This window comes from Sinocyclocheilus anshuiensis, unplaced genomic scaffold, assembly GCF_001515605.1.
Source record: "Sinocyclocheilus anshuiensis isolate Anshui unplaced genomic scaffold, SAMN03320099.WGS_v1.1 scaffold210, whole genome shotgun sequence".
Classification (NCBI taxonomy): Eukaryota; Metazoa; Chordata; class Actinopteri; order Cypriniformes; family Cyprinidae; genus Sinocyclocheilus; species Sinocyclocheilus anshuiensis.
Window position 1 is genome coordinate 449,080 of NW_015547666.1, and position 16,913 is coordinate 465,992.

Genomic DNA, 16,913 nt, shown 5'->3' on the forward strand with positions numbered 1-16,913 from the left:
AAGTTGACACTGAGATGCCAATAATAGCCTAGTAAAGTTTGGCCTTTATAAGAGCAATTTCTGAGTAATATACAATTGCATTTTCTTTGTGAGACAAAATTAAAGTTATGTAGTTATGTGTATTTTGGAATTAACTCTGCTATTGCCTTTTCATTTTGCAATTACATCTTCTAAATATTAAAATAATGATTAATATAATGAATGCTGCTGATGCATTTAAAGCTGAAGTAAATATTGTGTAGACAGACACCTACAAGTCATCTCTGTGCCACTGAAAATCTCCCAGGGAATATAAACATACATCTTATTATAAAGAGTGCTGCTGTACAAATCTGCTTCTATCCAGTGTCTTTATATATGTGGATATTTATTTGACTGCAGATATCATCCACATAAGTTGCTGAACCCAACTCAACTATTTATATTTATCCAAAGCAGCAGTTATCAGTTTGTGTCGCTCACCCTATACTCTATATCATATCTATACCCATGTTGTACCTTTAGAAACGGGGCCTGGTTACAGGACTGGTTTTGAGTTGACAAAACCAAACAAATCTAACCCAGTTTAAGTGGTCCCACTACACTTGATTCACACTTTCTCTGCCGAGTTTGTGTTTAGTTCATGATTTTTATGTAATGTAACACAATTGACTTCTTAGCTAATGATGAAGAAATCATTATGAACAAAATAAAGAAACTAAGCATATTTACACAGCAAGCGAATACACTGCTGCTTGAAGCTATATCTAAATAACAATAAATAACATAATAACTAAATAACAATCCGTACGACCTGTTTCTCATGAGTCATATATCCTCAGACCACTGTAATCCATTAGTAATTTGGCTTCCTGAAGAGTGTAAACACTATGGCACTGTCGAAACCTGCCTGGTTTTGTGTGATTCATCTCAGATAATGCAGCCTGCTCCTTCTGCAGAGTACATCTCAAACCCCAATAAAACACACCTGAAGCAGCTGATCAACGGTTAGGCCTATACTTGCAAATTGTAATTTATTACTGATTTCAAGTTAAATGAGAAAAATTGTAATGTAATCCATTACACCACATATTATAGCTAATATAATCAGTAATATGCTACTTAATCAGCTAATATACTACTTTTTGATTACTTTTAGTTTTGAAAAAAAAATTTGTTTAATTTAAATTGATTTGAATAGGATAATGTGCACCATACTGATATAAAAATACAAAGAGAGAAAAAAAATTCCAGTCATTGCATTACGGTGACATTATTACATCGTTACAAAATTACATTACGGTTTTCCAAACTGGGATTTGTGAAGAAAGATTAAAAAACAAACAAATAAAATAAACTAAAAATAAATAACCTTTTAAAAATTAAATGATGTTAAATGCTGTGTGGCCTCTCAGTTTTCTGTGTAATTATAGCCACCTGACTAGAGACTGGAAGACCTTCTGACCTTGGACCGCAAAACCAGTCATAAGGGTCAATCTTTTTTTTTTAATTAATTAAGATTTATACATCAACTATTTGAAAATCTGGAATCTGAGGGTGCAAAAAATCAAAATAGTGAGAAAATCTCCTTTAAAATTGTCCAAATTAAGTTCTTAGCAATGCATATTACTAATCAAAAATTAAGTTTTGATATATTTACAGTAGGAAATTTACAAAATATCTTCATGGAACATGATCTTTAGTTAATATCCTAATGATTTTTGGCATAAAAGAAAAATGGACAATTTAGACCCATACAATGTATTGTTGGCTATTGATACAAATATACCCCAGCGACTTAAGACTGCTTTTGTGCTCCAGGGTCACAAATAAGCAGTACGCTACTATAGAAAAGTGCATTTAAAAGATGAAAAAGAAGAATTAGGGAGAATCTATAAATTATGTATAATTTACTGCTATTGTGTGAATAATATGTAATCATGCAATCAATATAAAAGTAACTGTAGTCTGATTATAATATAATCTAATTACAAGTACTTCGTTTTTGGAACTGGATTTTGAAATGTAATCAGGTACTATCCAGCACTGCTAATCAGGTGTTCAGGGCTGTGTGAATAATTACAGGCAGGTGTGGAGCTGAAGTCTGATGGGCTGGGGACCCCTGCCTTACTGAAACTGGGTGTAGTTGTGTGTATTTTTGTGACTTTGGAGCCCCCTACAGTTAAGTGACTACCAGTCATAACTACACCACTTTCATAATCACAGTGGAAAGCTGCACATGAGTATTTGTTACCCAGTCACCAGACTTACACGCTCCCAGAACAGACATTTGAGGGAGACCAAAGTCAGTGTACCATCAGAATGATTTGGAAACCGGTATTTCAAGGTACAAAACTTACATCCACTTGCTTTAAATTATTTTAAGGTAAAGAGTATTCCCTCTTACAACATTTAAGTTAATGTTTTGACTTTATGACTCTATTATCATACTGACTATATATTTGTATCACAGTAAGTTATCACGATTCCATACTTCAACAATCTCCTTTATTAATAGTAAACAATAAGCTTAAAGCGTGTTTAAATGTTAAAATTTCAACCATATGCATACCATAAAAAAGATCATAGTTGTAAAATTGTATGAAAAACGGCCTTGTTAAGACTTAGTTTTATCAAACAGTGATTCTTCAGCATCCTCGAGATCTAAATAAATCCAGATGACCCATGAAAAGCTGAACAGCATTACAGTTCCGGCAGATTTCCATCAGTTTCTGTTGTCAGAGAGATTCTGGGCTGTGAGCGGAGATGGGCTGCGTTTTCTCTGCGGAGGAATGGCAGGAAGAACTTGAATGTTTCGTAAAGGCTCTCCTGTCAGCGGCGTCGGGAAGGAGCCGAGTGACTGGCTTTGAGGAATGCTGGCTCGGTGCAGTCTGGATGCAAACGGAGGTGGAAGTACAGCCAGGCCCGCTCCTAAAGAGGATTTCGACTTCTTCACTCCCTGAGAGACCTGGTCGGGTGGCAAGGAAACTGTGGACGACATTTGTTAAACCGAAGATGTGAGCGATGCTCATGTTCAGAAAAAATACCAGTTGGGAGCGTATCATATTTAATGGATGCTAATATTGTTTTATCATGCAGGGAAGACTGGGAAGTGTTGTAATACATTTCATTTCAATGTCAACAAATTTGACCCATTTTAATTATAAACATTAAGACAGCAAAACAACAAATACCATAATAACATTGATGAGTTCTATCATTTCAAATTGCCGTCTTTAGTAAATCTTTTCTTGAGCATTATGAACAGAGGATTGCATTGTATAGTCTTATGAAGCATGAAAGCATTATATTAGGATATAAGGATTAAACTTACATCTGTGAGTGCAGTGGTCACGGATAGGAGCCAGACTGTTACGTGTGAGAGCAGATTCTCTGACCCTCAGTGGAAAGAGATGATTGTGAGCTGCTCAGAGAAGACGACACAGAATTCTGAATTTTACAAATATACATGTCATACGTGACTAATTCACTGATTTATATCTAGGTGATTCTTCAGACTCTTGACTATTTAAAAACAATAATATGAAACAACTGAAACAAAAATTCACAGTCTGCAAATAATGTCATTTTAATGAAATGAAAGCCCACTTTACATCTTCATGACTGTTTCTTACCACACTTAAGCAGACTATTACTTTGAAGTACATTTTAAATCATTATGTGTTAATAATCTTTTGATGTGGCTTAAAGAATTGCACTTATTTTTTTTCTAATTTTACCTGAAGTGTGTTACTTTATTTTACATTTCATATGTTTTAACTCTACTGTATTGCAACATTACTGTAAGCATGTTTCAAAGACATCAGAAATATTGTAATTTATATGGACTGAAATACAAGTCGCACTTAAGCGGGTCACAAAAAGTTGAGCTAATTCCATTTTATATAAATGTAAATTATAATGCATTTGCATTTAATTGCAGTTAACATACAATTAAGTGTCAGATTTACACACTGTAAAAAATAGCTGTTTCAACTTAAAAAAAGTTTGTTCTTGCTGCCTCAAAAATTTTAAGTGCACCTGAGCCCAAATTAGTGAAATTCTGCCAAACGCCTAAAAACTAGGCAAAAGTAACAGATGTGGTAAACAGTTCAGAACCATTAGCTATTATAATAATTGTATAATCTTTTAAAACTTAGGTCAAATGAATGAATTAAAATAATCCTATGAGTCAAAAATGTTGACCTAATAATTGAAGCATCACCTAACTTGCAATATTAGATATCTCACCTTGGTCATTTCTCTGTATGTATGGCGTGTGATTTGAGCACAGCACGTCTAAAGGGCTTGAGGATCCATGCAGCAGCTTGTCAAGCAGCCGTTCAGATGGAGTTGAGATCCATGCCTTGTGAGTCAGTATCTGACTGGATCCGGCAGCTTTTTGGTCCTTACTTTTGCCGTCAAACAGGTCATGCTCGCTCTTGCTCTTCTGCGACCTGTGCGCTAAATGTCCTGCCACATGACCTCCGCTGGTCCTGTGGGCCAGAGTCTGAGAGTTTACCAGCAGGGACTTCCCTAGAGTGATTGGAGGAAGACTCTGTGTGCGTATGGGTGGGAGACTTTGGAGGTCCTTGCTGGATGTGTCCTCAGCGAGGTGGACTTTCTCAGAGTCATTATTTCGTTTTCTGACAGCAGAGCTGGTTTCGCTCTCATCTCTGGGCTCAGTGACACATTCGAACATAGTAATGATGTCATCCACCTCAGACGTCTCTTCTTTGAGCTGACATTGTTGACTCAAGTCTGTCTGCTGAGAAGGATGCAGTTCTTTCTTCTTCTTGCAGAAGATATGGTTCAGTATGCGAAATTTCCCCTCCTTGCGTATAGAAGAGTCACTGTTTTGGGCATGCAGTGGCCTGCTTGACTCAGACCTGTGAAAAGCATGGCCATCTTTAGTTCTAAAAATACTTCATGGGATCTCTTCCCCCCCCCACCCCCAACAGTGCATTATGCATGTCTCCTTAAAGGGGTCATGAACTGAGAAATCTAAATTCCCTTGATCTTTTGACATATAAGCGGTCATTTTACTATAAAAGCATCCTGAAAGTTTCAGACCTCTTCAAAAACTTTCTCATCAGTCTAAAAACAGCTTATATTGAAGCCAATCTGCCAAAACGACAGCTTGTGGAATGTGCCACTTTATGATGTAATAGTGTGGCTAAGCCCCGCCTCCGCTGGAGAAGATCAACGCCTGCCATTAGCATTTGCACAGTAAGGGGCCGTTCACACAGAACCCGCCTAAGAACGCGAGACGCACTGCTAAGGAGTGGTTTAAAAAAGCACCGCGCAGAATGCATACTCCGTCATGTTGGCGTCAAATAAAACCATTGCCATGCCAACTAGATACTGTCAACAAAAGCTCGCAACGCTTGCCCCGCCTCCGGGGTCTTCTGATTGGTCCACTGTTTTGGAACTGACATTGATGAGTGGCGCTGCGTGTAAAAGTTGAAATTCTTTTAACTTGACATGGCATCTTAAAAACGCAGCGTTCCTGTGTGAGACGCTGCAAAAGATGCGAGACGTGAGCGCAATGGTCATACACGTCCTCTAGTGTGCATTTACATAGAAAAACAACAGAAAAGTAGCGTATTGTAATGGAAAAACATGTTCTGTGTGAACGGCCCCTTAACAGAATTTAAACTTTTACACACAGCGTCGCTCATCAATGTCAGTTCCAAACCAGTTGACCAAAAAGAAGACCACAGACGACTTGGTCTTGGCATGACGACTGTTTTATTTGACGACAACATGGTGAAGGAGGTACACATCTCAAAAGCGCATCTCGAGACCCTCACGTTCTGCACTGCGCTTTTTAAAAAACGTTCATTTTTAAATTCAGTTCACTACTAATTGCAAAAGTTTGGCATTAGTGTGTCGCTACACATTCTCTAATAAACATGCATAGCACATATTGAGCAAAATAGTAAAAAATAGTAAAAAATAACATTAAAAATTGTATATATAATTTTTGGAGCTTCAGCTGTGTCTAGAAGTATAGCATACTATAGGCTTTATTTTAAACGTTTAAACTTTTTTCTCAAATTCTTCAATTATTATACATGCAGTTTTCGGGGCGTCAAATTTATTGACCACATGGAATATCAGTACTTTCAAAAACTGCCTGTTTAGCCCCGCCACTGATTCTACATCACTGCCTGTTTAGCCCCGCCCACCGATTCTACATCACTGCCTGTTTAGCCCCGCCCACCAATTCTACATCACTGCCTGTTTAGCTCCACCTCAGATTCACACGCATAGTAGGTAAATGACAAGAGCGGCAAACGCAGGTCTACAGAGAAACCAAATGATAAACTTTATTTTATTAACTTTATTTTTAATTAAGTGCCAGACCGTGTCAGTAAAGACTTGGTCCTTTGTTCACTTCCTTTTACCGCGTATTCATTTACAAACAAGGCACAAATTGGTGCAGGATTTTCAGAAAGATTGAAACTAAAACAGAAAGATTGAAACTAAAAGACAATGCTCCGTCGACGATATTGGATCCGACAGTAATGTCGCAACACACAAGTGTGAGTAACTGTTTTTATTACGTGACCACTATCGCTTTGTCTGTTAATGGTTTGACATGCACTGAGTATTTATGTGTTTTTAACCTAAATCACAGTAGCATCCATCTATGAAGGATGTAGGCTGTCAAACATACACAACTATTAGCCAATCATAGCAGTGGGCGTTTACTTCCGAGTCTACAATCCACCACGCCTATTCAAACAGAGCGTTCTGATGAGGGGGGTCAAAACCAGGACAGAAAATAGCCTTTTACCTCTAAATTATACTGTTTTTTTATGTACAAAAAACAAAGGCAATTCATGAACCCTTTAAACAAACACACCGGTGTTGCTGCACTTGGGAGGGGTATGGCCCAGAGGAGACATCCCGCTCTCTATTCACCTGCTCTATGTCGACAAAAGTGCCAACTTAAATATATGTTTTTGCTTTCCAACAAACAACAACAAACCTGTTTTCAGTGGAGAGGAGTTTGATGCATGCAGTATGACCGCAGTACATGGCGTATGTGAGTGGCGTATTCTCATTAATATCTCGAGGGTTGGGCTCCACTCCCAGCTCCAACAATACCTGCACACAGTCATCTTTCCCTGCTGCAGCGGCCCAATGAAGAGGGGTCCTGACAGAAAAACAGATATAACGTTGTACAATAATGAGAAACGAAACTTGAAAACACAAAGTTTAGTAATGCATGAAGTATAAGTTAAATAATGCCTATTAAGCACTACATTTTGTCCTATTTGACCCTCTGGTAAACAAAATAATGATTAGCACTCCACATGCTGACAAACTAATGTGAATATCACAACGTTGCTGTACCGTTCATCCACGTCTAAAGCTTGCAGGTTGGTCTCAGGAAAGCGAGACAGTTCATAGATGATGTCGCTGAAACCCGCAGCGGCGGCTATGTGAACGCAGGTCTTCCCGTTCTCATCATCATAATTGATCACAGAGGCGCCCAGATGATGCTCAAGAATGAGAGAACACATTAACCGGCTGCCGCTCTGCCAAAGAGTTAAAAACAATGAGACATATACTGTAAATGAATAACCAACTTGCAATGTACATACTGTATATCAACCATGTTTCACAATTAATTTTTAAGACATAAATTGTATTACGTGATGGAATATGAAAATCGTCTAGCTTACAAGATAAATTAAAATACTGATATTATTATTAGAAATACAATATAGTATTTCTGAATTAGTATACTATAGTCAGGGGTGTGATCCATTCAATATAACTATAAAAAAAACAACAATAGTGATAATAATATTTCACTTTATTTAGTTAGTTTTTTTTAATTAAAACAATAAACAAAATAATAAAGTGTGATTATACTAATACATTTTAAAATAAACAGGGAGTTTAAAAAAAAAACTTAAACATAAAATGCTAATATTTACTCTTTTTTAAATATTAATTTTCATAATTTTTAAACTTAAAATCAGCAAGCTTTTCTTTTGGCGGGTTGCCGACAAGTAAGTATATGCGTGTCAGTGAAGAGCGTCAGTGAATGAAATATCACAGTCTTGCATTGTGCTTTGAAAACGGCAGTGAATAGCCTAGATTTATGCTTTCAGTTCAATTAGAAATCTTATAGAGTATTACAGTTTGTCGATATAAAATGGTAATTGTGCATTAACAGCCGTCAACGATGTCAGTACAGAAATGAGCGGTCTGAACTTATTTACACAGCGCATTTTTTATTTCGGTCATGCATGCGCACCTGCACACCATGTATGTGAACCCCTGACTATAATATACCTATACAATACAGCATGTAACCAGGCCCAGACAAACACTACAGAGAGACTGCATTTTAGGAGAATTGCATTTTCTCTCTGACTTGGTATGAGGTTAAAATATGTGTTCAGTGGAAGTAAGAGTACTAGACCCTTAATAATAGCTGAAATTATAATTACTGTAAAAGGCCAAGATTACATGTAAGGGGTGCTTGAATTCTGTGGAGCTTTTAAAGCACATAACGCACAATAGTAAATGTGTCTTGACCAATTTGTTACAGTAAATTGACTTAATTGTGGTTCAAATTAAGTCAAGCTATGCAAGGACCATCTTTAGAAATGTTACAATGTGTGATATTTAGTAGTCATTTTGTATGACTGCTATACTGTAAATATGATCATTGTCAACGGCAATGTACTGGTAATACATACTTCTTGAATTATTCTCTGTGATCGCTCTTTTCTCATATCAACACACGTTATAGAACAGCTCGTTGGTGCTAATTTACAGTAGAGACTATAGAAAAGATGAGCTGTTTGTAGATAGAAGCTCAGTAAAAAAAAAGGTGTGACTTTTTAATTGAACAGACAGAAGCAGTGTCATCATAGAAAAAACATGTATTGTTGTAGAATATGTTGTATGTAAGAAACCCGTAGTAGAATGATGTGTTTGTTTGGGATTTGTACCTGCACAGCCCAGTGAAGAGCTGTTTTGAAGTCTTTGTCCACAAGCGTGGGGTCGGCTCTTTTCTGCAGCAGGGCCTGCACATGCTCGGGCCGGTTATGGAAAGAAGCCCAGTGAAGAGCCGTCATTCCCTGCCAATCACAGTCTGAGGGTTAACCAGACGCACCCTACCAAGTATTGATGACTGTTACTTCCGATTACGGTTGCAGAATTCTGGGATTTTTCAGTTTTCATGGGAATTAATGGCAATATATGGGAATTAATGTGAATAAACTGGAAATTTGCAAAATTGCAGGTTAGCCTATAACAGGGAACTTAAATGTAGTTAAAAAAATGTAGTTAATCTTGGTTACAAAAACCAGATTTAATGCAAATTCAGTAGGATTTCTACCCTGTGCATTCCCTGTACACAATTACATTTACATTTATTCATTTAGCAGACACTTTTATCCAAAGTGACTTACAATTGAGGGATACAACAAGCGATTCATTATAAAGAGGCAAATAAACGCAGGAAGTGCTCATAATACAACGTTTCAGGCATTGTTCAGATTAGTACAAACTAGACGGGGATTAAGGAAAGAGAAACACTATTAAAGCCATTTTGCATTTGAGCCCAAGGACTACATCCAGTCAAGTAGGCTTTGCTTATATTACTATTGATATTATACATCATGGGAGTATTTGCTGTACTGCTTTAGTTCATACCAGTGCTGTTTTCATGGGTCATCTGTCTTTCCATAAAAATGCATCATTAATATAAATGGCATTATCATCTCAAAATGGTTACTGACTGGGTGTTGTATGCCCTCTGAGGACTTCAGTGTTAGTTTTATGGTGAACATAAATCCCTTAATAGACGCAATTATAAAAAAGCAATAATATAAAAGCTTTTCATAACATTAATATGTTTCTGAAGCTTTAAGTTATCTACAGTAAAATAATAAAATAATGTTCTCATATCAATATATCATATCCATTCATTACAGTCACCCTTCAAAAACAAATGAAAAGACATAAGTTCATGAATAACACTAAATAAAGTGAAATGAATAAAACATATTTAGAATGAGATTCATTCACTGTTTTGTCTGTTGTGTCTTCACTAATGTTCATTAAAATGTTCCTTTTGGCACAAAGCAGTGACTTTGATTTGTTCAAGTGAACTTTCTCTTGCAAGAAAGAAGTGCACTTATAGCAAGCTTTCAAAAAGAGCACTTACTATAGAAATAATATCCTAATATACTTAAACAAAACAATATTTATCAGATGCTTTATTGCATATTAATTACAATTTAATTATACTGTATTACAGTTAAAAATGTGTATTGAAATGTTATTAGCTGAACTTTAGAGTGCTTTTGGACCCACCTAAGTAGGACTTATGTACATGATATGTAATTTCATAATTAGGGGCCAATTATGAGGCACCTATTGCATCTGTTAGTTTTCTTCTGCTCAAGTCTATGCCAGCCCATAGAACCGCTTGCGGGAAAGTTATGAAATTTGGCGCACAGATAGAGGACAGTCTCTAGTCTTTGCTTATAACTTCTGAACACTTTGACCTAAGATTGATCTCTTTAGATTCGGTACAGCATACCGAATCGAAAGGTACCCAATTTCCTATGTTGGCCAATTTGGCTGTTGACCATTTTCAATTTTGTAGTAAAATGCAGAATTTAATGAAACGGATTCAATATTACCCACAGCTAATTTGAAGTCTCATCTAAAACTTTCTAGCTCCACCAACAGGCCAAATGTGCACTCATGTCTATGCTAATAACTTTTGAACCGTAAGGGCTAGAATCAGCTTTCTTCTTTATTCTGATCACTTGGCTCATGCCAAATAGATTGCACCTTATGATGTCATTTCCTGTTATTAAAATTTTCCAGCCAATTTGAATTTTCCGAAAAATATACCTTTCCTAAATAAAAATGTCTTTGTACTCTTTTACGCTATCATCTCATAACCCTCTCACACAAGTACCTAGACTTGCTCCTGCAGTACATGCATGCACAGACATGCTGCTGTGAGCATGTAAGAAATACTGCTGCTGCACATACTATAACGTATACTATAAAATATCCCCATATGTAACATACATGAAATCACCCCATAGCCCATCTATACAGGTGGAGCTGGGGAAGGAGGAGGGTTTCTGAAGCGCACTGCTACAGCAAACACTGGCTGAGTATTTGAATGTTGAGCAGCAATCTCATTGGCTGCTGATGTGAAAAGAAACCAATCAGCTGCACCATGTGAATAATGATGCCATTATAGAACATCTTAGAACATCTAGAGTTAGAACATCTGGAGTGTCATGACAGAACTTTGCATTTCTTTTTTTTTAATTTGAAAAAGATTTGAATTGCACTACACATGCACAATCACTACTATAATTCTTCTTATTATTTAAAAGGGTTTTACAAAGCTGAAACTCAAATGACTGAGTACATCTGCTCTGACTCACCTCATTGTCTTGATGGTTGATTTCACACAGCGTCGACTGCTGTAGCAGCACAGCCATGAGCCTTAAACAAACAAACAAAAACATGATTATTACTCTATAAATGCTGCAAACACCATTTTACTTCCATAATATAACAGCGAACCAGGTAATCAACAAGAAAAAATAGGGATAAAAAAAGAGGAATTGGTGAATAATGTGCACTCATGAACATTAGGAAAGTAAATGAGCTTAATTTTTGGCTTCATGTTGACTGTAACAACATATCTTACTATTCTGTGTTGACAACAGTCCCTAGTAAAAAAGTCATATATTTAAAATACATTTCATACTAAGTATAGTTCAAATCTATTAATATATTTACTGACATATTGCTCGAGACTAATTATAATTCAACTTTATTTGGAGTACTACTTGTGCACAATGCACAAATCTTACTATTAAGCCTAAAATTTGTTTTAATGTCAAAATTGATGAGGATTGTATAATCTTTGAGTAATATAGGTCTTCAAATGCAGTATATTTAAAGTATGCTTGCAATAGTTCCACCATTTCATACTAAGTATAGTTCAAATCTATTAGCATATTTACTGACATATCATTTGAGACTTACTGAAATAAAAATTATAATTAAACTTTATTTGGAGTACTACTTGTGCACAATGCATATTTGTTCATATTAAGCCTAAAATGTGTTTTAATGTCACTATTGATGAGGATTGTGTGATCTTTGAATAATATCGGTCTTTAAATGCAAGATATTTAAAGTGTATCTGAAGTATACTTGCAATAGTTCCACTTTAGCACAATCAAATATACTTCAGTATATCTTCAGTTGGACTTCAGCACTACTTCTGCATAATTAAAGCGTATTAAGAACAAAATTAGTTGTTCCAATTTAACAGGCTTTAAGTAGACCAGTTTAGAGTACCAAAAGTACAATTGCGGGGTATTTTTTATTAAGTACATAAATATGTAAATGTATTTGTAGTATGTAAGTAAAAAATACACTAGCAGGGGCAAATAAATGGCTTACAGGAGTTTAATTCCACACTGAGATGAAGCCAACTGGCTAAACAAGAAAATGGAACTCGCTTTTCAGTGTGAAACACAATTCTGCAACGATTTTAATACAAAACAATGCAGGATGGTCGATGTAATGTTTTTTGTTTACAGGAATGTTACTGTAGCACTGACTACTTTCTGTTTCATTTGGCCTAACTGTTAACCTATTTGTGAATTGATTTTCCTCGTTACCTGAAGTCAGTTTCAGCGGTAGCAGCATGAATTGGCAAGCGTCCATTCTTATCGGGAATGTTCTGTTTCGCCCCGTTGCGAAGCAAACACATACAGCCTTCCAGCCAGCCCTGCACAGGATAAAACCACCAGACTAAACTAACTAAACAAGCATTTAATTCTGTCAAAAAGCTAGGAAGGTCACTTCAACTTCGTACATGCGGTTCATAAACACAATCCATTGACAGCAATGCACACAATGTGCATTTTTAAAGGGTCCCAGCTCATCAATGATCCTCAGAGAGTTTCGTTACCAGGTATGTCGCTAGAGAGAGGGATGTCCGTCCACAGGCATCTTGTGTATTTATAGAGGCTCCCATCTTCAGCAGCAGTTTGACCGTATCCACCTGCCTCCCAGACACAGCATGCATCAGCGGTGTGGAGCCTGTCATCAAGACATCCGCAGTCAGAAACGCTTAACAGCAGCTCTCGTTCAAATTAAACTGCAGGTCAGCTCTACTGTAATCCGTTTACGATGATGGCTTATTTCTGTCTCAGATTTGCTGAATGTGTGAGTTGCATGACAATGATTATAGGTTTTAATTTGATTGACGAGACATGCCACGAAAGCTCTCATGAAATACCTTTTCTTTAGCTTGCTTGCCCGTGCAAAATTCAAAACCTCAGTGCTAGAGTTGTGGATGGCTGCTAGGCCTTTCTAAGTGGCTGGTTGCTTGGCATAGCAAAATATCCCACCCTTAATCACATTTTGTAAAGCACACCTCTTCTTAACATGCTGCATGATTTGATGTAATACTCACGTGAGTAGCATAAACAAGTTAGGGTCAAGGGTTTGTTCTAATTGGTCACCCAAACTGTAAGTAACAGTAATAATTGCCTTGGCAAACACCACTAATATCACAATAATTCTCATCCACTTGCATTTGAAACACCACACCTTTATTATCAGGACAGGTGTGATGTTTCAACTGAAGGCCCACCCTTGTGAAAACAGAGGTAAATTTTAGCATACTTTAAAAAAAAAAAGTACTGACTAGGGAAATAATATGCTTTCAAAGAATAGACGGAAAAGGGATAGTCCACCCAAAAAAGAAACATTTCTATACTATAGAAGTCAATGGTTACCAGAAACTGTTTGGTTACGAGTCCATAATCTGAGTCCAAAATATGAGTCCATAATCCATAAAAACGCTTTCTCCAGTGAAAAATCCATCTCCTGTTGTCTCTCACATCAAAATCAACCCACATATTTGTTTAGAGCTGTTTTCTTTTGTAAACAGTGCTTGATCTGTGCAAATTTCTCTCTTGATTCAGACCAGATGACAGTTCTCCGGAGGAAGTGTTGTTAAGGATTATGGACTCGTATTATAGACAGAAGCAACAGTTAGAAGTTCAAAACGTCTTAATGATGAATTTGTTTCTTGCAAACATGCAGCTTTTATCTTCTCAAGACATTAACTGATGGACTGGAGTGGTGTGGATTACTTGTGGATTATTGTGATGTTTTTATCAGCTGTTTGGACTCTCATTCTGACGGCACCCATTCACTGCAGAGCAAGCGATGTGATGCTAAGTTTCTCCAAATCTAATGAAGAAACAAACTCATCTACAACGTGGATGGCCTGAGGGTGAGCACATTTTTTCTTTAAATTTAAACGGACATCACAAAGTGCTTTTTTAAAAGTGTACTTAAGTTTCAAAGTCATGAAAGTGTACTTTTTTTAAGTACACTTATGTGGTCTGTACTTAATATTCTAAAATTCTCAAGTACTTTTTTACGTATACTTTGAAGTTTACAAGTATTTGAAGAACACTACCCTACACTGACCTCAATTAAGTGCAATGAAGTGTTTCGCAAAGGTAAAACTAGCATCAAAATGAGCTTCATGAAGCGTGTAAAAGTGCAGTATGTCATGTGAAAGAATACCTTCACTATCGCAGCACTCGAGGATGGACGGGTCCTCTCGTATCGTGGCCGTCAGCGTGTTCACATCTCCGTTTGCTGCTGCCTGGTACACCACATTCAGATCAACCTCCTCAGCAGCCTCTGAGAGGAACATGAATCATTCAATAACATGTCTGATTTTAGAAGAATAAAGGCAAACAGTTGCTTATCATTGACTTGTCAGCTTCAGGTTAATCAACAAATGATCATCGCTCTTTCAAGGCATGCCAATTGTTAGAAATTAAGAAGTGATTCATAATAAATCAACAGGTCAAAAGAAGCAGGTGTTCAAGATGTTGTCCCATAAAAATGAAAAATCTCAAATAAGATCTCTGCAGTGTTTCTCCTAGACATAAACAGAGAGCAAAAGGCGAATTTTGTATCTCAGATGTTTCTGATAAAGATCCTAGTGTTCTCATGTGTCTCCTTTTAGAGATCTCAAACTACTACTGTTTCTGTAGGTCTGCAAGCAAAAGTGAGAAATCTCAATATGAACTCCAAAATATCTCACCAGCGTCTTGCCAAGCAAAACGATCTACAGTGCTGTTCAAAAGTTTGGGATCAGTAAGATTTTTATTGTTTTTTAAAGAAGTTCTTATGCTCATCAAGGCTGCATTTATTTGATCAAAAATTTCAACACTGATAATAAATCAGCATATTATACTGATTTCTGAAGATCATGTGACTCTGAAGACTGGAGTAATGATGCTGAAAATTCACCTTTGCTTCACAGGAATAAATGATATTTTAAAGTATATTAAAATAGAAAACTGCTATTTTAAATTACAATAATATTTCACAAAATCAAAATTTTTTCTGTATTTTTGATCAAATAAATACAGGCTTGATGAGCAAAAGAGACGGCATTAAAAAACATTAAAAATCTTACTGATCCCAACCTTTTGAAAGGCAATGTAATATTTTATTGTTCATATTACAGTAAGCTTTTATTGTTCAATATTCTTACTTCATGTCAACAACTGGATCCCCCAAATTAATTAACTCCGACCTAAGGAGATATGAAAACAAGTTGATGAAATTAAGTATACAGCGTGAGCAGCCACTGAGAAATCAGATATTCCTTTGGGCTTATGTATGTATTGTCTAGGGTGTGTGTAGGGTGTATATTACACACATAACAACACAGAAGATCCGCTGACAGAGCTGCTATCACAGACCTCATCGACTACAACAGAAAACCCCGGAATTTATCACGAAACATTGTGATGGTGACCCTCACTTCGTGGTTTACAAATCATCAGTCATGGGCACCCTACTCTTCATTCACAAACAGATGGCAGCCCTCACATCACGCAGGCAAATGATGGACTATGGCAAAACCCGTAGATAAGCAATTACTATGGCAACAGTGGCAGCAGTACTAACCCCTCCTTGTTATCAGTGTGTGTGTGTGTAGTGCTTTACCTTTATGCAGCTCAAACACAGATGAAGAGTTGAACTCCATAGCAGATCGGATGCAGCCTTTAGAGAAATCCCTCTGGTGCCCACGACATGATGTCTCCTCCGCTCAGAGCGCTCGCGCGGGGAACGGAGAAAGAACGGGAGAGCGGCAGACGCGTGAGCATCAGTTCCTGGAGGAGGAGGCAGGTGGAGGGGCTGCTCTGTGTGATTGTGCGTGATGTGATGGGAAACACACTGAGCATGTGCAGAAGCTGCACTTCACAGCCTGCTGACAGCAGAGTGTACGGCCTGTGTTCACATCACAACACTGTGTGTGTGTGTTGTGTGTTCTCAACTCTAGCGGTTATTCTTTCAAACAGCGATTCCCAAACAGGGGGAACTTCAACACGTTCTTTCTCTCTGTCTTTTTTTGTGTAAAACTTGTACTACAGAAATGACCTAATAAAATGGGAAAACACTAACCTAAATTATTCTTTATTCTTTTATTATACCTCCTAACTTTTACATTATTCTTTTCTGTTCTATTGAATATTCTTTCATTATGTTCCATAATATTTTTTACATTTTTCTGTTCTATTCTGTTTTGTTCTTGTCTATTCTGTTCTGTTCTCTTCTATATTGTTAGATGTCCCATCCTCATTTTTATTCTATTATATTCTATTCTTCTATTCTATTCTATTCTTATACGTCATATCATAATTATTTACACTATTCTGTTCTATTCTACATTCTATATTATCTCATCCTAATTTTTACATTCTTCTGTTCTATTCTGTTTTGTTCTTGTCCATTCTATTCTATTATATTCTTGTCTTATCACAATTTTTACACCATTCTATTCTATTCTATATTTACAATGTCTT

The 16,913-nt window shown here is 36.7% G+C and overlaps 1 protein-coding gene across 3 annotated transcripts; it reads right to left on the bottom strand.

Moving 5' to 3' along the window:
* Window positions 1–2,525: 2,525 nt before the first annotated feature.
* Window positions 2,526–16,192, bottom strand: LOC107702571 (ankyrin repeat domain-containing protein 55-like). 3 transcript variants are annotated; one of them, XM_016504925.1, is made up of 11 exons: window positions 16,054–16,192; window positions 14,611–14,730; window positions 12,977–13,107; window positions 12,684–12,793; window positions 11,430–11,490; window positions 8,961–9,089; window positions 7,345–7,529; window positions 6,977–7,144; window positions 4,231–4,868; window positions 3,314–3,403; window positions 2,526–2,967 (listed from the first exon to the last, which is right to left on the bottom strand). In XM_016504925.1, exons 1-11 carry the CDS (start codon window positions 16,091–16,093, stop codon window positions 2,705–2,707), a joined length of 1,935 nt encoding a protein of 644 aa, XP_016360411.1. In that variant the 5' UTR covers window positions 16,094–16,192; the 3' UTR covers window positions 2,526–2,704. The 3 variants fall into 3 exon arrangements, with proteins under 3 accessions (XP_016360411.1, XP_016360412.1, XP_016360413.1); XM_016504926.1 differs by lacking the exons at window positions 14,611–14,730; window positions 16,054–16,192 and adding an exon at window positions 13,718–13,787; XM_016504927.1 differs by lacking the exons at window positions 12,977–13,107; window positions 14,611–14,730; window positions 16,054–16,192 and adding an exon at window positions 12,881–12,905.
* Window positions 16,193–16,913: the final 721 nt, after the last annotated feature.